Source organism: Pituophis catenifer, unplaced genomic scaffold (genome assembly GCF_029215685.1).
Source record: "Pituophis catenifer annectens isolate HBS135680 unplaced genomic scaffold, rPitCat1.0.hap2 SCAF_16, whole genome shotgun sequence".
Lineage (NCBI taxonomy): Eukaryota > Metazoa > Chordata > Lepidosauria > Squamata > Colubridae > Pituophis > Pituophis catenifer.
In genome coordinates, this window is record NW_027256896.1 from 21,463,149 (window position 1) to 21,489,421 (window position 26,273).

A 26,273-nucleotide genomic window follows, 5' to 3' on the forward strand; every position below is an offset into this window, starting at 1 on the left:
GCAAAGAGGCATCAGGCCTTTAACCCTCAATTGGTTTCAATCATCAGTTTAATTCACGCTTTTAACTTCTCACCATTTCGTTACATCCGGAGCACTTGCTGAGTGGAAAGGGAGGGGAGACAAAACTGAGCCGGAGGAAGCAACGAGTCTAACCCAGAGACGGGGGCATCCACGCTCCACACCACCCTCCATTCAGGAATGCATAAGAAAGAGGAATTATGGAAAGCTCTGTCAATGGCATTAATATTTCCGGGTTGCACCCTTGGTGCAGGATGTCTTCAACCAGCCCTGCCTGTTCTGGTCCAAAATTTCCTCCTCTTCATAATGGGGGAAAAAGACCCAACCAACACCTTACTTGCAAACCACTAAACTTCCTCTTGGAGCCCAGCCAAAACCCTGAAGCCGGGCAGCTGGGAGAAGGAAAGGCCTCTGGCTGTTAAGCTGGCACAGTCACCGGTGTTTTGGTGGTGGTGGGACTCTGGCGGCTGCAGCTGCTTTACTCAAAGTCTAAGTAGGGATCTCCCTCCTCTGCCCAAAGCTGCCCTCCCTCCCCTTTCTGGTCCCTGCCAGCTAGGAAGGCAGCTCAGGAAGATGCCCCAGGCCCCCTGGGCCCAACGCCACCTGGAATAGACCAACCCCTTCCCAGGGTTGCTGCAGATGCCCAGCTGGTTTCTCATAAGGGGCCATCAGATGCCTTTGGAAGAGGCCCAGTCATCTCCCTCTCAGGTTTCACCCCTGCCCACTCGGGGAGAGTTTGTCCCTTCCGCTGGAAGACATATATGGCTCTCATGACCAACAGGCAGCAAAGCAGACACGCTTCCACCAAGCAAGTTCATGACTGGGAAGAAGATGAAGTCCCAGCACCCATTTCTGTTCCAGCCAAAAGGAAGGGGGGGATGAACTGGGAAGGAAGGCCAAGCAACTGGCCTCACTCTCTTTATTCACCACCTATCTGGCCTAAATTCCACACACGCACACACACACACACTCCCATTACAATGCTCTCTAATTGTACATCAGTCCTTTCAACCCTCCAGGCCTCAGCTCAGCCTTCTCATCAAGGAAACGAGCTACAGCTTCCCCTTCTCCAGGGAACGGCTGAGAGCTCCTTTGCCATAACGGAGGGCTTCAACTCAGAATGTCAGTTTGGTCCACTTCTGATCTGCAGCCTTGTTGGCATCCGCTTCTTGGCTCTTCGATCAGCGGAATGCTACTCATGTCAGATTAAATCAATGCAAGGGATATCTAGGCCAAGAGTCATGAGGAAGGAGCGTTCTTGAGCAACACTCGAGAATTGGGTGTCTAAGGAGGAGTCCCTGGTTCCAGCTTTAAAATCTCAGGCAGGAGGAAGCAGGATCTTCCAATCATGTGATTATCACACTCTTCTGCCCTTCCACCCATCTTGGAAACAGAAAGACAACACAGGCTCAGACAGACAGACAGACAGATCCTTTAAGATGGATGGGGGACACCAGAAAATCCCAACAGGTTAGAGCAGGAAATTGGAAAACTCTAGTTTTCTGCAGCAAACTGTTTCCATGCTGTTCCTAACACCTGAGCTCCACTCAAGAGAAACCTTTTTTAAACAAAATAACACAAAAGAAACTTCTGTTGTTGGTCCCTCCAATGGGAGAACTCGCCACAGCCAACTCACTGCAGGACAACTCGCCACAGAGCAATTTAACAATTCAATTTAATTATTTAAAATAAATTTAAAATTATTTTAATTTGTGTCATTCACATTTCATTCAGTCCCTCTTTTTGCATCCTTTCTTTAATGACCCCATTCCACCATTTCTTTGATATTAGTGTTAACTCTTGTCCCGTGGTGAGTTGGCCATGGCAAGTTGACATGCTCTACACTGTAAGACTCAACCACCTTCCCCCCTCTCCATCTCTCCTGGTCCCTGAAAGGCTCTTCCCCTTCCGTTTTTCTGCCCTTAATTCACAACTTCCTCCCCTTCCAAATTGCTTTCCCATAAAGTCTTTGGAAGCTCCCAGGTAATTTAGGGTTCAGAAGCTTGTGCCTTAAGCCCGTAGCCAAGCGAGAAGGGAGCAGGGAAGTCAATCCAGCCCCATCCTGGCTGTTGCTTCTGGGCTTGCTGCCTGCCTTCCTCGGCTGCAGGGGGATGTGCAAACAGGATCGTGTTCCATTTGAAGGAGGCGTTTTGTGTGTAAGGGCCGTGCAGGCTGGCAACAGTTAACAAAGGCAGCCGCATCACAGGAATGACAAGCACACACACTCCAGCGTCTCTCTCTCTCTCTCTCTCTTGCAAGGCCATGGCTTCAATGGGCACAGGAAGCAAAGAGGAAAAATGCTGCATTGACAGCAGTGAGAACAGGATGGGGGGGGCTCAGGGGGACATGGTGGCCCTGGGCTTTTCAGAACCCGGAAAAGGCCCTCTTCACCGGGATTGGGCTGCCTACAGACATCACCCAAGTCTGTACGCATTTGCCTGCAGGCCTTCACACTGCAAAAGTAAAGTTTTGGGTGGGGGTGGGGGTGGGGGACAAGGCAAGACAACCACGTGGCTCAGAGGGCCACGGCCATCGGGAAGGGTGGAGGAGTTGGTCAAGGAGCTTCATTCGTGGAGAAACTGCAGCTGCGTCAGGAGATTCGGCTGCTGCCTGCAGCACCAAGGACAGCTGCCCATTGATCTGCTTCCTTCCTTGGTGGCTGCTAACCAGGGCTGGAGGAGACCTCAGGAAGCAGCCCGATTGGGCAGGATTGTGGCCTTGGGATCAGGACGGTGTCAGCAACGGGTTGGGAGTCCAGCCAGTGATTTGGTGCCCCCCCTCCCCGTCCTTAGAACAGAAGGATGTGGCAACAGAAGCAAATCCCAGCTTCCAGAGGGAGGCTGGAGACCAGCATTTGGCTCAATGCTTTCGTGGAGGTGGGAGCCACCACACGGGGGGAAAGAGTCTTAAAGTGAATCTCTAGCCTTCTGGCTGCAAAACTATCAGTGCCAGTCCATGGGTGATAGTATCCAGATTCATGATTTGTGTTGCCCAAAGCGGACAACATTTGGGAAAAGTGTGATCAATATCCGGCACTCTGCAGAGATGAAGGCGAGAGGCTGCTGAGAGGTGCCCCCTGGGAAAAGGGGAGAGGGATTTGGGGGGGAATCGGTATCTGCATTAGCACAGATGCCACGAACGCAGCCGCTCGCCAAACCATTATTCCTCCGTGCTTATTTCATATCTGCAGAGATGGGCCACTTCTGGGCTTCATCTACAACTCCATACATCAAGAGGGGGAAAAGCCTCTGGCCATTAAAGAAGGAAACCTACAACTAAAGGCAGCCCTGCCCCCTAGTAGTAAGGACTGTTTTTCAAACCTGCCTCTTATTTGTATTCAGGTTACAACAGCCAAGGTTGGAGGCTGTATCTCCAGGATTCCTGCGGAATGGTTTCTGAATATTAATCTGACCCTTCTCGGATCTCGGCCCTCCCCTTCTTAAAGCCACCCTCCTTCCAAGGTCACTTGCCCTTGCTCCTCCACTGAGGCAGCCTGGCCAAGGAGCTCTGGGCTCTGGCACCTACTTGCGTTGCTTACTGTTCTCGGCCTGGAGCTGCTGGTAAAGACAGCGAAGGAGCCTGGGGAGGGTTTAGGGCACGAGCACTGACCGAGACAAACGGGCCACCCCCAGAAAGACAGCCTGTGCTGACTGGGACAGAGGGCAAAGGTCAGTTCAAAGCCATTTATCCAAGGGTGGCCACCCGTTCTGCATCCAGTGACATCACCAGCTCCTCCTGGCTCAAGGCCTTACGAATGGAATCCGGCTTTTCAGCCACATGCAGATGAGACAAGCAGCCTGAATTTCCTCTGCTGGCCAGCCTCGGATGAGCTCCATGTCCTTGCATAGAAGGAGCTGCCTGCAGCCACCCCGGCTCCCTTGAACCAGCTGTCACAACCCACCAGATTCTTCAGGATGTTTCCTGGCTAAATTAACCAGCCTAATTGGGTAAGTTCCCTGCCTCCCTGCCCCAGCCAACATCAGACCGCCTGACCTACAAGGCCACCGGAGGCAACTGCTGAGGGCTTCGGCCTTCTACAAACGCTTCCCTGCATGGACGAAGGATGCCCTTAGTCGACACAGACAAGCATCGCTCAACCTCTCAAAAACCGATGGTTTTATTTCCCAGGGCTTTAGGGAACAAAAGAAGCCTTACTTGTGAAGCATGTGAGAGGGCCGTTCGTTGTACTCCGACTGCCCGTAGCAACTGGTCTTGGCCTCGGGGAGGAAGGAATATTTCTCCAGCATGGTTGCAGCGGCCGTTGTAATAATCCCAAGGCCGTCCCGGATCCGAGCATCCAAACTGTAGTCCCACCCGTCATAGGCCACTGAAATCAGCCCTGCTGGGAAATTGTCAGGTGGGATTTCTATGTCCCCACGGACCAAGCTGGGGACAATCCAGAAAAAGTCATAGCCTGTCAAGCCCAAGGACCGGGCTTCCTCCAAGATGTAGGTGGCCTCGTCCGTGGAGCAATAGAGCAGGATGACCGAAGAGTGGATCTTCTTCAGCTGAATTGTGGACTTGGCATCTCCGATGGCCGCGTCGAGGGTCACCACGTTTTGCATGTCCCAGCCCACAAAACTGTTCTCCACGGTGTACTTGACGAAGCTAATGAAGTCCCGGTAGCCAGGGAAAATGCTGGTCACCACGGAGAATATGTGCCAGTCGTAGTACTGCATGAACTTCAGCATGATGATGGCCTCCTGTTGGATGGACGCCCCAAACTGGAAAAAGGTCGACATCTCATCCTGCAAAGGGCAAGAGAGAAAAGGAAGGGTGGCTTCGTGTTAGGCCGGAGAAGAAGTGGGGCTCCCTCACGGTCCCTCTGCTCCTTCCAGGATTAAAATCAGCAAGGGGAGAACTTTCATTTGAGGGGCTCCTGGCTTGCGACCCTGAAAGCCGCTTCTTCCCACGTACTCCCCTGCGCCCTGTGGCCTGGCACTCTCTCTTGGGTCGCCCACGTCCACTGGCTCATCCCTCCACCTCTACTCAAGAGTTGTCTTCCCAGCTACGATTTCTGGTGAGTGAAACTGCCTTGCAGCTTCTACTGTAGTGGAGAAGATTTGTAGCTCAGGGTTGAAACGAGGGTTCCTTGGTGCTCTCTGAGCTTGCTTCTTTTCTTGCAGACGTTTCGTGACCCAACTAGGGAATGTCATCAGTGCTACCAGTAGTAGTCACTACCAGCACTGATGATGTTACCTAGTTAGGGTCATGAAACATCTGCAAGAAAAGAAGCAAGCTCAGAGAGCACCAGGGACCCTTCTACTCTCTCTGCCTCAACGGCCGGTTCCCACGTGCCCACCACCGCTGGATTAACTCCACACAAAGATGATTTCGCTCTCATCTCAAGGAAAAAGCAAACGCATCCAAACTGTTAGTCATCAAGCCTAATTGTGCATACAGAGAAATTTTCAAACACTACGCGAAGCCATTCCCTCGGTTATTCATAACTGTATCTGTGCCAGCTCAAGCTCTGCAGAATCTGGTGGGCAAATGGGATGAATCCACAAGCCAGCAGAGGCCCCGATCTCCTGGGTGACCTTCCCCACCCATCGTCCCCTGAAAAGGCCCTTCACCACAAGTCCCCTCATGGGCTTCCATCCCTGCACATTTCATGAGTGGAACGAGAAACCCACCTTCGTTTAACCAACGCCTCTGCCATTTCTGCCCCCATTTACAACAATAAGAGCCGCTTCCACAGTGGGCAATTCATCTTCTCCAAACAACCTAACCCCTAAATAAGTCTTCCCTGTCTTGCTAAGCAACACCGTGTCCAAATCACCACAAACGGCCTGAGAACAGATTGTGGGGCAATCATGCAGACAACCATCAAAAAGAGGAATTTGCTGCAGCGAGGGGAGATGAGGGAATTAGATCTTCAGAGTTGTGATTAATCCCAGAGGCCTCCAAGGTAGGGCAGTGTTGGCAGGCCGTATTCCTGAGAAAGGGAAACTGAGGCTCAGATGGCCATTTGCAAACCCACCTGGTGAAGGCAGAGGGGAGATCACACAGCAAGTGTTTCCACCTGTTCCCAGGTAAGTTGAGCAGCTATCTTCAGTGTACTTACCTACAAGTACCCTGTTTTCTCCAAAATAAGGCATCCCTTGATAATAAGCCCAATCGGACTTTTGAGCGCATGGCAATAAGGCCAAGCGCTTATTTCAGGGTTCAAAAAAATATTAGACAGGGTTTTATTTTTGGGGAAACACGGTATCACTCCACAAGGTCATTGAAAGGAAACTAGGCCACCTCCCAATACCCCTTTGTCCTCTTATCGTATCACAGCCTTCTCCAATCTGGTGGACCTTTGCCACCGGTGGAAATTCTGGGGGCTCCTGTCCAAAATCCCAGAGGCAGGACTCCATGCCCGAGCAAGAATCAGACAATCAGAAAAAGAACCTCTTCACTTTGCTTGTTCAGACTGGGAGGAGATTCAGCAGAGAACGGGGGTCCTACTGTCTATAGCCCACCTCAGCACCTCTGAAGATCCACTCAACCCCCCATCATGGCTAACGACCAGTGGCCTAAAGACTGGAGCTCCATCTCGCAACCAGAGCCACCCATGAACAGCCTCAAGCAGAAGCTTCGTTGCTAGTCCTCCAGGTTACAAGATTCTCGCCAGACTGCCTGCCTGCCTGCCCAACCGCCCGCCCGCCCGCCCGCCCCTGGGAGCGGTCAGAGAAGGCTGCAGGGATTCTGGGGAGAGACCAGTCTGGTGCCGCTTACTGCAGTGCAAGGACTCTATTCTCGGCCTCCCTCCAGTCTGTGTGAATGTGAGATTCTACCACACTTCTGAGCGGTGATCCCATGTGTGACCTCTTGGCTAGAGCAAAGGCACATGAGCTGGACACGAAGGAAGCTCAGGCCGGTCCAGTTCCCTCCGGACTACTCTGGACACACCGTCCTCCAAGCAGTCATGTTTGCACTGCCAGCAGCCGAAAGCAAGGATTAGAGGAAAGCCAAGTGGCTGCAAGATGTGGAGGGGGCGGGGGAGGGGGAGCAATGCTGTCCTCAGCAGAGGAGGAGGAGGAGGACATCACCCAACCCTCAAAAGCCATTAATACGTCCATGAATAAGCCCTGACGCCACTGAGGTGGTTTTATTGGACGTGCAGCGCTAACCCTGAAAATGGAATGGTTCTGGCTTCTGCGCATGAAGCTCATGAAAGAAGTGCCTTTCCCCGGAACACAATACGAGAGCAGCACAGCCCCCCTCCCCCCCCCCACCCAAATAAATTAGCTTTTCCTTCTTTTCCTCTTTTCCAGCAGGTGTGCATTAAGCTTTAATTGGCACTCGCCTTCAGGGTTTTCTGTTCTGGAACCTCCTTCACAACTCACAGAAGAGAAACTGCAGAACGGCCAGCTTTGCCTTAGAGTAATACAATGGGGAGAAAGGCGGCTCCTGAGCTCCCCCCTTTGAAGGACCAGAAGGGCAGAGATGGGAGGGCGGGCAACTCAACGGTGATTATTATTGTTGTTGTTATTGTTATTATTATTTATTTGTCAAGTACGTATTAGATAAGGCATATAAGTATAAGCATGAATTGAATACATAAAATGAATACAAATAAAGGGAGCATTAGTACAGGGATGGTAGGCCCGCTGGGGCTCGGATTGGGACTTTTCGCCTCCTACCCTTGGCCACGCCTGCTTCTCCACCAGGCTTCCACCTCAGGGGATTCTCCTCTAGCTTTTCTCCTCGTCTGACACGCCCACGCCCATTGGCCACAGCCAGTCGGCCACGGCCCCTCCGTCCCACATGCTTCAGCACAGCCCATTCGACGCCACACTGTTATTCCGGGGCTTTTCGCCTCCTGGGACAGTTAGCCGCCAGCCAATCAGCTAGTTGCCAATGCTGGCAGCCAGAAGCCAGCTTCATCCAAAGGAGTCTTGGTTTCAGGTGGGTATCCTAGCCTTAGAGAGAGAGAGGGAAGGAGGAAGGAAAGGGGGAGAGAGAGAGAGAGAGAGAGAAAGAAGAAAGAGAGAAAGGGGAGACAAGAAGGAAGGAAGGAAAAAGGAAGGAAGGAAGGAAGGGAGGGAGGAAGGAAGGAAGGAAGGAAGGGAGGGAGAGGGTGAGAAGGGAGGGAGAGAGAAAAAGGAGAGGAAGGAAGAACCACAAACCCTGGCACTAGACGCAGCTTCAGTCACAACAATCCAGGGCTGGAAGGGACCTTGGAGGTCATCCAGTCCAACCCCCAGCTCCAGCAGGAGACCTTCTATCATCTTGATATAATTAGATGTGCCTCTAACACAGAGGAGAAATTCCCAGAAAAGGGAAGGAGTTTACTAGGCAAGGCTGCTATGCAGAGGAAGGCAGAGATAGTCCTCGAGTTATGACAACAATTGAGCCAAAGATTTTGGTTGCTACACAAGAGCATTGTTAAAGTGAGTTTTGACACACCTTACACAATCCACCCTTGATTTACGACCGTCATGGCCACCTGTCACCGATGTCATATGTCTGTACCTAAGATTCTGCTCTCTTCCCACCCCACCCCCGATCCTGCAGTTGGGCTGCTGTTCCCCGCCATCATCCGCCATCTTAGGTACGGACATACGACATTGGTGATGGCTGGTCATGACGGTCATAAGTCAAGGATTGCTGTCAAATTGGAAAACAGTACAGGTAGTCCTCAATTTACAACCGTATCATATAGTGACTGTTCAAAGTTGCAATGCCGCTGTTGTCCATTTTTCACACTCATGACCATTGCAGTATCTTCTCTTTCATGGCATCAGTTTGTAGTGCTTGTTCTTGAGCAGCGAGGATTAAACCTTCCGTTTCTTTCTGGATGGTTCCCATCTTAAGCCAGGCCCATGTCAAGTTGTCATCACATTTTCAAGTGCTGTCCATGCAGAGTTTTGGTTTTCCATCTATTTAATCTGTCATCCAGCTGTTTCTCCTTATAGTCTGCCTTTGTTTCTGTTGTTTATATCATGTTCTCCGTTTTCACAGCCTGCAGCAATTATTATTATTATTATTATTATTATTATTATTATTATTATTATTAGTTAATCTTCAGTGAGATTCACAGCCTTTGAGGCTGGTTAATAGCTCAGCAGCTCGAGTCCTAACCAAGGACCTAGGAACTGTTAAGGTATCGTCGGAGGATGTAAGCTGTTCCGAGTAAGGTGGTTTTTTGTAGAGTCAAAATGTTCAAGTCCGGCAAATGTAGAATTTCTAAATAGCAGAGTAGCCCTTTGGGTATTGCTCCAAGGGCTCCAATTACAATCGGGACAACACACGATTTATTTATTTATTTATATTATTATTATTATTATTATTATTATTATTATTATTATCATTATTATTTATTTGTCAAGTACATATTAGATAATGCATATAAGTATAAGCATTAATTGAATACATAAAATGAATACCAATAAAGGGAACATTAGGACAGGGATGGTAGGCCCGCTGGGGCTCTTATGCTCTTATTAGGAGGGGGCAAAAGCATTAAGAGCTAGGTTCCCGAAGCCGAGATGCAAAAGCAGGAAACCCCAGGAGGGCAAGAGATCATTTTGGCATTCACACAACGCTCTTGGCCAATGTGGCTTGAAATGGACCCTTCTTCTTCTCTTGAATCGGAGGCACCTGCAGAGTTTGGGGCTTTGCTTGCAGCTGGCTGGGGAACGGGCGTCCTGGGGACAGGCTCCAGGAATGCAGAGCGGAGAAGCATCCGCAGGCCAAGCAAGAGAGGCAGCAGGGAGAGAGAAGGCTGCTGTGGGGTGTCCACAATCGTAGTTATTTCGTAAGCGTTGCGGGGCAAGTGAATCCCTAACCAGACTCCAGCAACATTGGCACCCTCTCCTGCCAGGGCAGCTGGAGACCTAGTGGTCCAACCAGCATTCCTTGCCAAGGCCTACTGGAAGCTAATGTTCAGCTGATGTTCAAGGCCTCCTGGAAGCTGATGAACACCTAACCCCAGCTCCTCCCTGCCTTCCAGTACAAGCCAGCATGCAAAGGGTGTCCCCTAGGCTGCAGTTCCAGCTTCCTGAGGATTGAATACCAATCACTGGAGACCAAGCCCTTGAACTCAGGGATGTCCATCCTTGGCAACTTTGGACTTCAACTTCCAGAATCCCCCAGCCAAGCATAACCCTTGGGCCCCATGCAGCTCCCTCTGGCCCCCATGGAGGGCCTTGGAATAGGAACCTGCATTGGGGAGCCCGTCCCTAGAGATCCTCCTGAGTAAATCCTATGACTACTGGATATCACTGAGGGCCACCAGGCCAAATCCCAGCTGAGGGGGCCTTCCCTGGCAGCTCAACTGGGTTCCAGGAAGCCCAGATCAGCCTCTCCCAACTAATCGATTCTTGCAGATTTATCCTTTGATTTAAAAAAAGCTTGCAGGGTGGAACAATTTGAAAGAGAAACGGGGGTGTTGGTGGTTGCACGGAAACAGAGAGAGTCTGGATTGCAGCTTCCCTCTTGGAGATCTTGGCCCCCTGCAGACGCCAGGGGGTGTTTCCGTCCACGGACCCTTCCTCCGTGTCCCTGCCTTGACAAAACCCAAGGTGTTCCTCGCAGGTCCAACCTTACCGTGCAATTTATGTGTTTCTAAGAATTCTGCAGAACTGGGAGATGTAATTTCCTCTGGCTGCTGATGAGTAGGCAGATGGCACTCTCCCCCGAATTCCCCCTGGAGAAAACTTTGATTACTATTTCACTGCTTTCTGCCTACTCTCCCTTCCAAACAATGGATGGGCTTGTCTCCTCTGGAAAGCCAAGCAGACTAATTACAGGCAGCCAAAGAAATTAACCAAACTGGAGAGCGACTGAGTCAACAGGCAGGGGACTTTCCAGAAATGTGGTTGGTTTTTCTCTTCCACAGGCCCATCCTTGGCTTGGCTGCATTGCACAAGAACTGGGCCGCCCAGAGGCATTTCTTGTCCTGAGGCCCTCTGCCTGCATGCCATCCGGAGCTTTTGGGTCAGAACAGGAAAGGGGCTGTAGGGACTGGCCTAGTGTGGAGGTTCCATCGAGCACCTCTGAGATGTGTTGGGCTCACCTCTTCCAGAACCCTCAGCTGGATAGAGAGGAGGGTAATAGAGGGGCAGAGAGAGAGATGATCATGGAGATGATGAAGATGGAAATATATATATGGAAACTTTTGCTTGGAAGGCAGAACACAAACCCTTCCAGTTTTCCACTCCTTCATTTTCTGGAGGTGGGCTAAGATTCTCCATCTCCAAGTACTTGGTGGGAAGGGGAGTCTGTCTCTCCTTCCTCCACTGGCTGCAGAGCTGCAAGTTCCGTAGCTCAGGGATCTCCAGACAGGGCAACTTTCAGACTTGTGGACCTCGACTCCCAGAATCCCCCAGCCAGCCATGCGGTAGATCCTTAAAGTGCGAACACAACCATACTGGCTAGGGAATTCTGGGAATTGAAGTCCACGGGTCTTAAAGTTGCCAAGTTTGGAGACCCCTGATCTAGCCTGTTGGTGGCTCCCTCGTGCCCACCGCTTCTCTTCCAAGCACCAGGACATCTGGGTGTGAGAAATGTTACACAGCACTTCTACTGAACGCAGCAACGGCGAGGAAGCCTCCGCCCTAGGAGTAGCATCCCTGGGCCAGGTCCTTGGAGATCAAGATTCAAAGCCAGGATTCTCATATTTTGTGGGATCTGACGCACAAGGAGAGGCAATCTCTGGGGCCCCATCAAGGGAGATGCTCTAAACAGGAAAATAGGGCGCAGCCTGGAAATTAAAACTCTCTCTGATATTGAAGAGATGAGCCCAGCCCTCTTTCAAAAGCAGAATGAAAACACTTTGCCCTCAAAAGAATCGTTCTTGCAGATTCAGCTCCTCGTGGAAGGAGCACCACACTTCCCATACCTAATTGCGCTCGGCTGGGTTTCAGAGGCTTTCATCTTAGATTTGCTCAGTTTGATGTGGACTCATGTGCCAGGCAGAATTCGGAAGTCATGCCATGCTTGTTAAGCGAGAGCAGGAGTGAAGGAAGGTACCAAAACTCTTCCAGTTGCATAAGCCTCACCGCAAGACGTCCGGCTACCTGATTTACAGATTGCAGAATGAAAGGCCTTCAATCATTTTCAGTGACGTGGGGGGGAGGAAATCCAGGGGGAGGCAGAGGACACCAGCAGCACTGAAACCAAACGGGGGGGGGGGGGGCTGGGATGGGTTTGGTTTTGAGGTCACCTCAAGTGCACGTCTGACGAAAGCCAGGAGGCTCCTGAGGGATCAGGAGGGTCTCTGGAGAGATGCAGCCACTCCACAGCCTGGACTCGGGATGGGTCTGGGGGCAGGAAAGCCAAACCCTTTGGAGAGGAAGTGCCCTGGACGCTGAGGAACGGAAGGAGAAACTGGCAGAAGCCCACCGGAGCTTCTCCCCCAGGAGCCAGCCTACCTTGTCAGGACCCACAAAGCTAGAAGAATCAACGCTCAGACTTTGTGCTTCTGAAGCAAACCCTCCAGCTTTAGCCGTTGAGCCCTCAGACGCTGAAGCCGAGCAGGGCTGCCTCCTACAGCTCAGGGGTTTCGCCTTGCCGAGGATACAGACACTCTGGGGCCAGCACAGCTGACTGGGCCCACAGCAGGGCTGAAGAGCGAGAGGGGGCCCAGTAGGCAGGAGCTGCTCTAGTGCTTTCCGCCCAGAGGGGCATCCCTGCCTTGTTTCTTTGGTCTCAAAAGTGAACGGCTCCACTTAGCCCCCCTCCCCTCCCCCAATCAGCCTCCCTTTGTTCTAATTTGCACAGAAAAGCCTTCCAAGCAGCTACCCCAAAGCACCCCAGGCACCCTCTCCTTAGTCAGGGAACATGGAAGGGAAACATTAATTCCGATAGGTTAACATCTAAACACGAGTAATTAACGAAGGGACTTTTAAAAGAAGGAATTAAGTTCATTCCGCCTGAATTTCAAGTCTGTCCGTCCGTCTGTCCCCCCGTCCCTCCCGGCTCACTTTTACTTTTCAGCTGCCTACAAAGTTGGTTTACCTGCTCCCTCAATGAAGTGCAACCCACAGAGGGTGGGTGTGTTTAAAGTTGTCTGCATTCATCAGATTTGTTTGGAAACAAACGTTTCGTTCTCACATGATCGTCTCAGGTGTTGCTGCTCACTGCATTTTCTTCCCACTTGTGCAGCACCACCTTGCAACCAGCCCCAGCTGATCCAGCCCCCAAAATGCCCCCAACGTGGATGCCCACTCAGAAAAGGCCAGGGATTCCCTTCCACTCCTCTGCGGTTCACAAAAGAGGCAACCAAGCCAGAGATGTTCTTCACACAGTTAAGGACTTCTTCTAAGGGTGCAGCTTCAGGGTGGCCAGTGAGAGTTTTTAGGATGGCTCCTTGCCAGTTTGGGGAGGGGAGGGCAGGTCCCAGGAGGGCCTCCCTCCCTTTGTCTCCTCCCCCAGGAAGGAACCAAAGCCACAGAACGTCTGGGAAGGTTTGCCCTCCCTCCTCAGAGCCCAGCAACAGCTGGCAGGGGAAGAAAAAAAGATCAGTCAACCACAGCCCAAGGTAAAGGATGTGGATGGGGCAACCCTGCAGATTTTTTGGCAATTCTGTGAAAACCAAGCCTTCTTCCACTTCTATTTTTTTTTTCCAACTTTTCATCTACTGACCTGGTTTCCTGATAGATCCCAACTCAGCCTGTCTACACTTCGCTTTGTAGCCCAGACAAGGTGGGTTAAGTCTTGGCCACTTGCTGCTTCTTAAATAAGCCCACCTGTTAGGCTCCGATCCCTGCTGCACTTCAGACATCTTAGGTCACCAAGAAGGTAAGGAGGCAAAGGTTTTAGGGAATGGGGAATCTCTCTCTTGCCACCGGTTGGGCTCCAGAGCAACAGGTCGGAAGGAACATGGAGTGAGAGGCCGCACGGCGCTCTTGGCCAGCTCAAGGACAGCTTCCTGCACAGGCAGCCCCAGGATGACCTTCCTCTCAGTCCAGAAAGCCAAGAACAGTCTTGAGGGAAGCCAAGCCGTTCTTGGAGCCAGAAGAGAGGGGCTGGGCTGGGGCTGGGCTGCAGGGGTTCCTGAAATCAAAGCAAAGCCTTCCCATCCCCCGCCTGCTCCGCACAGAGACTGCAGTGGTTTGATAAACCAGCCACGTTGTCAGATTCCTTCTGCACCACTTGCAGCTCCTCGCGTGTGTTGCAAACCGGGGGTCCCGTTGCAGAGACACCTGGTGAAGGCAGAGGCCTTTCAAATCTCCATTAAGCCTTTTCCAAATTGCACCTAGCCCTTTCCTCCCCCTCTTCCTCAATTGGCTACCATATTTATCACGCCAAGGATTCTGGACAGACCTGAGGCTTTCCAGCTCCAAGCCAGAGAAGAGATGGAGGCTGCAGAGAACGGGGGGCAGCTTGCAAGACGAACTTTTTTAATCCACCCGTTTTTGACCCAGGAGGCTCAGTGCGGGGCAGCCCCACACCAGAACTAAGGGGATCCAGCTGCCAAAGCTCCGGGACTGCTCTCATCTAAGCCTAAGCCTCTTTACACAGCTGTTCCCAAGAATTTTTTTAAAATACCAATATTAATAACCAGTTGAGGAAAAGGGAGCAGGGACGGCTGAAGCATCTCTGCACACACGGGAAGGGAGAAGGCGCCAGATTGCGGGCCCTCTTTTTCATCCGGAAAGAGGCCAAGGGAGACGCACCAGCAGCCCCATTTGCGAGAGCTGAGGCCTCTTCCTAGGAAGCATCTGCTCTGGAGCGCCCTGATCAGTGGTGGGTTGCCCCTGGTTGGACCGGTTCGCAAGAACCGATAGTAAAACTGGCGGGAGGCCCCGCCCACCACCCTGGATGTTGTCATCGGCGATCTGTGCATGCGCGATCTTGTTCCGAACCGGTAGTAAAGGTAAGTAGAACCCACCCCTGGCCCCGATGGCCTTCCGCGAAGGTGCTCGGTCACAGCATGGAGAGCCAAAGTCTTCCGGAGCACCAGCAAGTCTCTAAACGGGGGGAGGGGGGTCCCATATATAGGCAGAAGACCAGGGGGCTGATGGGAGTCCAGCCCAGTGGGACCTTCGCCCCTCTTTTCTGCTGGTGCAGCTTTTCCTTGTAGCCAATATCTGGCTGCTCAACTGAAGGGTTTGCTCGCTTGCAATTTCCTTCTTTTACAGGTGATCCTCGCCTTATGATCACAATTGAGCCCAAAATTTCTGTTGCTAAGTGACTTTTGTCCCATTTTACGACTTTTAGAGACACAGGCACACCTTGTGGTAAAATACGGGCAGAATCTGTGCAGCCAACAAAATGTTTGTGGAGAGATAAGGAGGAGGGAAGTGAAGGGATTCAGCTGGATTTGCACTGATCTGCTCATTTCCACAGGCTCACATTTCAGAACTATTTACGAGAGGTTTACGGTGAAAACAAAAACAGGTGAGATACTGCGAGATGCACTCTGGCAAAATCTTTGCTTCGCATAAGTTTTCATTCCCCAGAACTACCCAACATCCAGTTAGCCCTGTGGAGGCTACACACTCAGTTTGCTTATCTCTTGCAAAGAAAGCACCATGAAATGGGGAGTAAAATATGATTACAAAATTAATAAACCTTGATATTAGTTGGCAATGGAAGCAAAGGGAGAGGAGCCTCTATGGAACAAGGAGATGAGAAAAGCCACTGTTCAGAAGTGGTTCTGAGCAGAGCAGGAGCCTCATTTGGAGACCAGAGTCTTTAGGCATGATGAAAATACAAAAACAGACAGAAGGCCACGGCCTGCTTGCACCTCGGCCTGCAATACAATTGTGCATTCTTTGGGCAGGAAGAATGCAAAACTCCTCTTCAAGACGGAAGAAAAACAAGTAGCAAAATATGAAATAAGATGCAAAGGTGAATGCTCTTAAATCAATCAACTAATCTCTCTCTCTCTCTCTGTCTATCTATGGGGATATATAATAATAACCAATTTTTTTCTGTTTTGGAGAAACATTACATAGTATACTACATTTAAGGGGGAAAAGCTAGTGATATTTTATTTAATTGGCAGCCAGGAAAGTGTTAGTTTTCCAGCCGAGTTTCTCCCCAGACCTTGTCCCTGCGCTCAGCATCTTTAGCCCATTGAGAGCTCTGGATACACAGGCATACTCATGATCTCTCCACACCCCCAAGGGAATTAAGCTAAACAAATGTTTCGCATGTATTCCAGAGAGGATCTCCCTGCACAGAGAGAACGCTGGAGATTTGAAATGGATTCCCACCCACCCACCCACCCACCCACTGCCTGCCTGCCTGTCTGCCTTTGGTCTCCAAGTCGATTCAGTGCTTTTCAGAGCAGTCCAGACCACCTCCCTCTAAGGCAGCACTGACCCCTGCCAACCCAACCCAAGTCGCTGGACCAGATCCTGGGTTGGACACACCAAGACTCCTGATGGGAAGATCACCAGGGAGGGAGGGAGGGAGGGAGGGAGGGAGGGAGGGAGGAAGGAAGGAAGGAAGGAAGGAAGGAAGGAAGGAAGGAAGGAAGGAAGGAAGGAAGCAAGGAAGGAAGGAAGGAAGGATGGAAGGAAGACTCTGCCACACGCACCCTATCTTATAGAGGCTTCAGTTCATCAGGCTTAAAAGCCCCCGTCAGAAAATAATGCCATTGGGAACATGAAAAAACTATAGGTGCCTGTGGCCTCCCCTTCAAGGCTGCAGGAGGGGGTGGTTCTGTCCCCCCAACAGCCAAGCAGGAAAGGCTGGTCAGGAAGCCCCCAGAAGAGCCCCTGCAGCTGCCCAAACCCTTTCTTCTCCATCCAGCACAGAGGAAGAGGAGGAGAGCTGGTGCATTAAGACTATGAGATCCCCACATTTTGCTGCCTGTTAATTTTTCTTTTTTTCCTCCATTGCTGCTGCTGCTCCTCCTCCTCCTCCCTCCATTTATGGTTGTTAACATGCATTAACCTCCAGATGATCTACTGAACGAAGCAAAAATTAAATCTTGGGAGTGTCTTGGGAGAATCTGTTTAGAGGCAAGTCTCTTATGCCACAGCAGAAATTAAGAGGGACCCAATGAAGTGGGGAGGTCACCATCTGGCCAGCCACATCCACATCCAGGAAAGCTATTTTAAAAAAGAAAGAAAAAACATCTCCCCACTAATCAATTCAGAAAATCCCTGAAGTACGAGGAAGGAAAAACAGAAGGCCATTTTGAAGGAGGAGCAAACTTGGGGGAAAAGGGAAGCCTGGATCCATCACAACCTTCGCTGGATCTTACCTAGAGTTAACCACAAGCAAACGGCAGGACAACAATTCCATGATCCAAGCCAGAAAGGGGGAGGGGCATTCCATTCCTTTGTGGAAGCAGCTTGAGATACCCCCCTACCCTTCCCTGGGTCTCCCCTAATTCTGCTACCTTCTGTCTTTTCTGCACCAGGGTTTCTCAACCTCTGCGACTTTAAGATAGGTGGACCAACTCCCAGAATCCCCCAGCCAGCAAAGCTTCTGGGAATTGAAACCAGAAAGGCTGGAGGGAAATCCAGAAGAGGCGGCAAAGTTCCCTCCCCTCCAAGAATCTGGTCTGAAGCCCTCCGACAGGAGATTTCAAAGCCCACCCACTGAGATGTACATGATTATTTTTATCTGGAATCCAGATATTAAACCAGCATCAGAAGCTCAACTTTGCAAAGTCTCATTTCAGATGGTGCAAGTTCAGAAGGGACGTGATCAGAGTCTGCGGAGTAGGAAAGTCACTCTGCTTTTGAGATGGGTAGAGCGACTCCCGGCATGCTGGCTGGGGCATGCTGGGAGTTGAAGTCCACACATCTTAGCCAGGGCCAGTATGAGAAAAGTTGTGTTAGATTTTCTCTTCAGTTTGTTTTTACAATCCATTGCGCCAAAGAGCTAATTAAGACTCTTCTCCATCTCCACTTAAATACTATCTAAAGACCGAGCAGATAAAAACTCAGAGCCAATTCAAAGGGTTGTTTCTGTGCACGCTTGTCACTGATTTGTGGCAAGCAGCCAGAGAGAAACTGTAGAGCAATTCTAAAGAATTAAAAAGGCCATTTAGCACAATATTAATCTATATGCAGACAGAGAGTTTATCAAGGCAGAAGCTCTGTGTGTGTGTGTGTGTGTGTGTGTGTGGATAGGGAGTGTAACGGACATGGGGGAACCAAGTCTCATTTTTATCCCTTGCACGGAAATGCACATTATTTCCACCAATAGCTTTGCTATTTGCATCTGGCTAATACATCAGACGTATGTTGACTTTTGCTATTTGCTGACTAAAAGCAACTTTGGAGAAACGGATGCTACCAAACTGTTTATCCTGCCTCCATGTCATTCATCAATCAACTGGTATTTCCAGAAGATGTTTGCCACTTCCTCAGCTCTGTTGCTCCTCAGAGGGAACTTGGTTTTTTTTTAAATGTAAATGGCAGGAATAAAGGATGTAAACCAATGGATTTACACTGAAAATTGGGAGATGGGTGGAGGGAGGGAAGGAAGGAAGGTTCTTTTTTTATGTCCTGCAAATAAAGCCTCCTTCCCCAGATCAAAGCAATTTTCAAAGTCAAGTCAAGCTAATAAGAAAGGAGAACTGACACACGTCTCAGCTGCACAGACACAGATGGACGCCTCAACCAAACTGTGGTGCCCTCAAACAAAGGTTGGAGGCCAAGTGAATTGGGGGGAGGGGGGAGGAAGAGCCATTCCAGCTGGCAAGCCAGAATCAAACTGTTCTTAAAAACGTTGCGCTGAGATCAAGCAGGTCAGCTTATCCCAGGCAGCACTGCTGGAGGAGCTGCCAAGATTAGCAAACTCAACTCCCCTCCCCACCCCCGGCAGCATCAGCCACTCAGCTGGAACTGCATGGAGGAAGGTAGGGTTGTCCGAGCACAATTCTAAGATGCTGGACGCTGCCCTGAAGACCTTGGGAGGCCATCTTCCCACCCCACCCACACAAACAGCCTTGGCTGCTTAAGAGCCCCTCACCCAGAGTCTCCCCCACAAAAGGACCCACTAAGCTTGGGCTGTAACAGCTGTGACCTCTGAGATTCTGGACACAGCAGTCCTGGGCGATCACTCGGCCACTGAGAATCCATGCGTCAAATCCACCCTCTTGTTATTCTTAGTGGGAAAAGAGGGAGGGAGGGAGCAGAAATGGAAGACACCCCCTTCTTGCAATTAGTGAAGCCTTGTCTGGAAGCTTCCCCAAAGCCATAAATTGGCAGGGAGGAGGCAGCAGAGGTCCAGAGGGACAGTCACTTCCAAGGCAGGACCTGCAAGCAGCAGGCAAGCAAGCATGAAGAAGGTAGCCCCTGCCTTGGCCATCACTCAATTCTAATCACGCAAAAAGGCTTCTCCGCTCTGATGGAAGATTTTGTTCTGGAGATTCTTTGCTGCCTTCAAAAGAAGAAACAGGATGATCCCTCTGCTCACCAACCACCACTCCGGACTGGAAACTCCGCTTGAGCCCAGAGTAGGCTGGCTTGCTCCAGTGCTGGGGTGAGATTCGGCTCTTTGGCCGCCACTCCCCTAATGTCTAGCCTGTTCCTAAAGGTCCTCCCATCTCCTGGGTCATCTGCAACTCTAGACCGGGGACCTTTCCTCAAGGATGCAACATGGAGGGAAGAGACCTATTTTGTTCCTGCACAGCAACCCACAATCTTCGGGAAGGCCACCAATCCACCGGGAACCTTTGGTTACAGCGAGACACGGTCCTTACTCCAGGTCTGCCCTGCCACACAGTCTCAACATCAATGGAAAAAGTGACACTTGTTTAAGTCACTGTTAAATCTGCCCATTAAGATCGATTTGCAAAAAGCTGTGAGCAGGTTAAATACAAATGAGCAGCAGCTCAGCAACCTCCAGTGCTGTAGGCCAGGAGAAGACCTCCTGAGTCCTCAAATAATTCTTTTTCTGTGAACTCTGCAGCAACTTCTTACCCGAACGACCATGCCATTTCCTTGCCCAGGTTCCTGCCTTGCTGACTTAGAAGTATACAAAGGTTCCGGTATAAACCCTGCAATAAACACCCACAAGTACTTTCCCCATCCAAAAATCAAGGAATCTTGACCATGGTTCCACCCACTTTCTCCCACCGCTCTATCCTTCTGCCTCTTTTCATTAGCATCCCGACTGCTGCTGTTATTGGGTACCAACCAACCTCTGCACATGTGCACTCCGTCATTTCTTCCCTGGAACCAGTCTGCTTTGGTCCGTGTTTTGGCCAATCTGAGCCCCATTTTGAGGAGGAGCAGAAACCGGAGGAGGAGGGAGCATCTGCCAGGGCTTTGAGATTCCCACAAAAAGGCTCCCTTTTAACCTCCCCCTCCCCCCCACCCTGCTCTCCCAGACTGACGTCAAGGAACAGGCTCTGCCCCAAAGGGCTCCGCTGCTGGTGCCTCCAGCAACAGAGCAGGAGGGAAGAGGGCTGCGTTTGGGGCAGTGACCGGGGGCTTCGGAGATCAGCACCTGCAGAAGGAAAGCCTGGGAGACCTCTACTCCAGGCGTCTCCAAACTTGGCAACTTTAAGATTTGTGGACTTCAACCCCCAGAATTCCCTCAGCTGGCTATGCTTCCTGGTCTTAGCTATGCTGGCTGGGGAATTCTGGGAGCTGAAGTCCACAAGTCTTAAAGTTGCCAATACCCCTGCTTCTAGTCAGTCGCTTTCTGCCACTGCTCAGAAAATGGATTCTCTGCCAGAGCTTTTTTTTTTACTTTTTTTTATTATTATTATTATTTTCAATTTATATACCGCCCTTCTCCCTGAGGACTCAGGGCGGTGCACAGCCAGAATTAAAAACATGAAATACAAATATTAAAAACAATTAAAATCTATATAAATTTGGCCCAAAAATTTAAAAAATCACAAACCAATTAAAACATTTAAAAATTTCTTCTTAAGCCAGCCCGGCTTGCTGGAAAAAGTGGGTTTTAAGGGCACGGCGGAAGGCACTGAGGTCTTGGATTCTCCTTATCTCTGGGGGCAGCTGATTCCAGAGGGTAGGTGCCCCCACAGAGAAGGCCCTCCCCCTGGGGGTCACCAGCCTACATTGTTTGGCTGATGGCACCCTGAGGAGGCCCTCTCTGTGGGAGCGCACGGGTCGCTGGGAGGTCGTCGGTAGCAGCAGGCGGTCTCGAAGATAGCTAGGCCCTATGCCATGGAGCGCTTTAAAGGTGATAACCAACACCTTGAAGCGCACCCAGAAGACCACCGGGAGCCAGTGCAGCTCGCGCAGGAGTGGTGTTACATGGGAGCGCCATGCTGCTCCCATCACTACCCACGCTGCTGCGTTCTGGACCAGCTGGAGCCTCCGGGTGCCCCTCAAGGGGAGCCCCATGTAGAGAGCATTGCAGTAGTCAAGGCGAGAGGCGACCAAGGCGTGAGTGACTGTGCACAGGGAATCCCGATCAAGAAAGGGCCGCAACTGGCGAATCAGGTGAACCTGATAAAAGGTCCCCCTGGTTACAGCCGTCAGATGTTCCTCCAAGGACAGCTGCATATCCAGGAGGACTCCCAGATTGCGAGCCCTTTCTGTGGGAGCCAAGGACTCGCCCCCAATAGTCAGTGATGGAGTCAACTGACTATATCGGGATGCCGGGAGCCACAGCCACTCAGTCTTGGAAGGGTTGAGCCTGAGCCTGTTCCTCCCCATCCAGATCCGCACAGCCTCCAGGCACTGAGACATCACTTCAAGGGCATCGTTGGGGTGGCCTAGGGTGGAGATGTACAGCTGGGTGTCATCAGCGTATTGATGGTATCTCACCCCGAAGCCACGGATGATCTCGCCCAGCGGCTTCACATAAATGTTGAACAGAAGGAGCGAGAGGACCAATCCCTGCGGCACTCCACAGACGAGAGGCCTCGGGGTCAACCTCTGCCCCCCTGCCAACACAAACTGTGACCGGTCGGAGAGAAAGGAGGAGAACCACCGCAATACGGTGCCTCCCACCCCCAACTCTTCCAGCCGGTGCAGTAAGATACCATGGTCGATGGTATCAAAAGCCGCTGAGAGGTCTAACAGGACCAGAACAGAGGAGCAACCCCTGTCCCGAGCCCTCCAGAGATCATCAACCAATGCGACCAATGCCGTTTCCGTGCTGTACCCAGGCCTGAAGCCCGACTGGAATGGATCTAGATAAGCTTTGACTATCATCCTGCTTTTGCTACTAAAACTGAAATCTTTGCAGACTTGACCAGTTCCCGCAGATAAATGGATTGGGCTGGTTGTTCAATTTGGGGCTGACTGAGACTGGCTTTGTGCAGCTTCCAAAAACCTAAGACAGGGCAGTCTTTGCAGAGAGAAAAGCTTTAATTTTTTGCTTAAGAAATAGTACTTTCTTGCCTGCAATGTATAAAAGAGTAATGGGGAAAAAACCCTGCAGCCGGCAAGTTCTAAAAATGTATTCCGGTTCTGTTCCACATGATCCTTACAAGAACTTTCGAAGTCATCTGCCTGCTAACTACAGCGCGACACACCTAGCAACGGGAAGAGAGCGTGTTTCTCTGCCCTTGGTGGGGCTCGGGGAAAGAAAAAAGGGAAGCATATGCTTATGAATAAAATTACAAATTGTAATCATCTTTGGAAAGAGGCAATCCAGGGAGATTTTCCAAAATAATGTAACTCCGCTTATTCAAAATTGCAGCCGCTGTTGTAGGCCTCCCTTGCAAGTGAGCTGCGCTTGAACCGAAGCTCCGCATTCAAACAACCCCAAAAGAGGATTGATTCGTTTGTCATTCATTTTGTTGCTTTTATGCAGTTCAAGGACTCTGGTGTGGAAATAAAGCGCTCCCGGGACTAATTGGCGGAGATTTCCCTCGCTTCTTTGGGGTCCCCAGTCTGGGACTGCTTATGCCTTTCTCTCCTCTCACGATGAGCCCGCCTCGACTGCTGAGGCCGAATCCCGCCCAGGTGCAAAGGCCTGGCACTGCCCGCCCAGACTGAAATCATCACTCCGGCTCCCTGGGCAGCCATTTCAGGCTCCAGATGAAAATTAAACTCTTTGCTACTGCTGGCGATGCCATGGCTATCCTGGGTGAGCTGATGTAATTCTCTGTGAAATAAAACCAAGTCAAATGTTTGTTTTTTAATAGGAAAGTGAGCCACAGCAATAAATAACATTTTCATAGGGCTCCTGACTCTCCATCTGCCGGGGGAGATAAAGACTCTGCACCAAGAGCGAAGGCAGCCTCCTTGCCGAAGGACCCTGGGCAAGGGCTGCTCCTTCATAGGAAATGCTGGGGGAAGGGGCCTTCCCTTTCCAATGAATGACACGCACACCCACCCCTCCATTTAGAAGCTGCAGAAAGCAGCTTTCAGACAGGACTCGCCAAGGGGGAAAGTTTGCTAGGGATTTAAAACGCCAGCTCCACATCCCATTACATCCAATCGACATGAATTAAAAAAAAAAGAGAGAGTTGTTGGCTGCCTATTTAGACACGCAGCCCAGGAGGGGGAAATAGAAAATTAAGAAAGCAATTCCTAAGAGAAGGCAGCCAGCTCAGGTTCAAATTCTGAGGTCCTCTAAACCAGTGGTTCTCAACCTGTGATCTGCGGACCTCTGTGGGGCCGCGATATCATCCCAGAGAGTCCTGCGAAGGCTTGAAGAAATGTTATGATTTAAATCTTGAGTTAAGTCTTGGGGGGTCCATGGTCCTAAAAGGTACTTAAAGAGGGGCCATGGTAAAGAAAAGGTCAAGAACCACCGCTCTAAACTAAACTTCTGCTGTTTGCCAACACTCAATCGTAGTTGATCTCCACCAACTTGGACCGAAGGGGCTCCTTCCGTCCTTTGAACTGTCCAGGGTGCTGATTGTCTCTGTACCTTCTAGTCCTGAAATTATTAGATGTTGGGTGAAGAAATATTGCTTTATATTTGCCCAGAGTCCCCGTCCAGCTATTTCTTTGGAGCTTCCTATGGGGCGAAGGTGGGTGGGTCTCTCCCAAGCATCTTCTCCATGCTAGTAATCCTTCTGTAAGCTTCTCTTTGGTTCTTCCCGCACTCCATTTTTTCAAATAATAAAATATTGCTTTGCTAAGTTGCCTGTTTTTGTACCTTTTCCCAATCCAGCAGAATCTTTGTTTTCAGCCAAGAGGCTCTAAAATGTCCCTTTGATGCATTTCATCATTTTGCCACCAGCATCTGCTCTCAGCAGAGACCACGGAGGCCCAGCATCGATCGAGCTTCACGCTATGGCACTTCCGCTTAAAACCCTTCACTTCTTCTGCACAAGCCCTGTTGTGGGAGGGACCTCTTGCGCACTCAGGAAGGCCAAGAGCCAACAAAAGCAGGGCCAGGTGTGCCATTTGGGGGCGCTTCATTTAGGAGACGTGCTCTGCCTCTTTGCTTCCCACCCACAAATGGCCGCAGACCATGCCGAGGGGTCCTGACAGAGCACCCGAAGGGCCTCTGCGCCTCAGCCACTGCTGGAGCTTCACGCTTCTCCTTCCCACCAGAGCCGTGGTGGGGCAGGGGTTAGAAGGCAATATTACCAGGTGACTTTGCCCACTGCCAGAAGTTTGATCCTGACTGGCTCAAGGTCAACTTGGCCTTCCATCCTTCCGAGGTGAGTAAAATGAGGACCCAGATTGTTGGGGCCAAGTGGCTGACTCTGTAAACTGCTTAGTGAGGACTGTCAAGCACTGGGAAGCAGCATATAGGTCTAAGTGTGATTTCCATTTCACAACAGGCACATACCCTTGGACCCTGCCACCCCCGTCCTCCTGATCCAACAGAACAGCAGGAGGGGTGCAAATGCAGCTCACACTTGCTGAATGTGTGCCTGGAGCTGAACCTGCTGAAAAAGTGAGCAAAAAGGCTTTGAAATCTGGGAAGGGTCTCTTTGTATCTGGGAGTTTGTATTTATCCAAGTGTGTGTGTGTGTGTGTGTGTGTGTGTGTGTGTGTGTGTGTGTGTGTGTGAGAGAGAGAGAGAGAGAGAGAGAGAGAGAGAGAGAGAGAGAGAGAGAGAGAGAGAGAGAGAGAGAGAGAGAGATCTGCCAGGCTGTCTGTCCATCGGCAGAGGTTTGGCTGAGAAGCCCTTCTGAAGCCAATTCCTACCCGATCAAGCTAATTAATTGTGGGGGGGGGGGAGTTGGCTGGCTTGCAGGTTCCAGTGCTGGAATTTCCGTCTACGCATTTCAAACAGAGGGAAGAGCTGCCAAGGTTTCCAGTAAGCGCCCTATTAAGCACGTCAGTTTTCCATCCTCATCCAGGCTTCTTCCCAAACCGAGATGGTTAAGACATCAAGAAGCTTTGATCCATCTGCTCAGTAATGTCTTAGCTGCCACCCCTGCCAGATCGGGAGAAGAGAAAGTGGAGGAAAGGAGGATGATAGAAACCATTAGGGGGAAATGAGGCGTCGATTCGAGTTCCATTCGCTGCTCTCTGCTAAATTATCAACGTCCGAATAATTCATGCTCAGCTTGGCTCCAAGCAGGATAGACATACTACATAACTGGCAATTAAGAGCCAGGTTTTAATTAAATGGAGTCTCATATGAAATATTTCCAACTTCTCCTTCAGGGGGTTAAATTTACGAAACTCTGCTCAGAGGCAGAATTCGCCCTGGGACAACTGCAAGAGTAGGACGGGAGGGGGCTCAAGATGAGGGGGGCCTCAGCCCACCCACCCCACATCCCACCTCTCCTTTGGCAGGGGTTCCCCATCCTTCATGGCCTCCAAAGCTTCCCCCATTCCCATCTCCCTCCATGCCGTCTGTTTGTACCTTCCTGCTCGGCAGAGTTAGACCTTTCGCTCCCAAGAAACGGTCTTTCCTAAAATACCTTTTGCACAAAACCAGAGAGAGGAAGCGCTTAATTAAGGGCTGACGCCAACCTTAAGACTGTCCAAAGCTTTCCACCTGATGGACCTGATTAACCACACATTCAGACAAAGGGAGAAAGGAATCCATTTCCACCCAAGATATCCTGATTTATTTATAATACCAGGCAATGCACTTGCATTCACCTTACCAAGGGCTCTCTACATCAGAAGAGGGGGGCAGTTTAATACCTTTTCTCCTTGGTTTTACTTTATTCCCCGATCAGGAGGCAAGGAGCTACCTAAGGATGTAGAAATAAAAGCCAGATGAGGAAAAGATTAGAAAAGGCACTAGTAATACCTAATACTTTTTTAAAGAAAATGCCAACAAACAGAGCTTAGAGAAAGACCAGCAGTCTGCTCTCCACAGTGATACCAAAATTGCTTTTTTATCTACTCCTGTGGTGGGTTTAATTTCTATTTGTTGTCATTCATTAATGTTGTTATGAAACCTCTTAAACGGTATCTCGGTGTAGATGTGTGTTTACAGAGGAAGAGCAGGGTCGCCAAATTCCTAAATAAGGAACAAATATTCTTGAATGC

General features: G+C 50.5%; 1 protein-coding gene across 1 annotated transcript in view; it reads right to left on the reverse strand.

The window, feature by feature from the left end:
* The window catches only part of GRIN2A (glutamate ionotropic receptor NMDA type subunit 2A), a 58,274-nt gene that overhangs the window by 16,730 nt on the left and 15,271 nt on the right, over positions 1–26,273 (reverse strand). Inside the window, exon 2 of the mRNA XM_070955215.1 lies at positions 4,174–4,766. Within this exon, the coding sequence (XP_070811316.1) occupies positions 4,174–4,766 (593 nt within the window). The remainder of the gene's footprint in view (positions 1–4,173; positions 4,767–26,273) is intronic.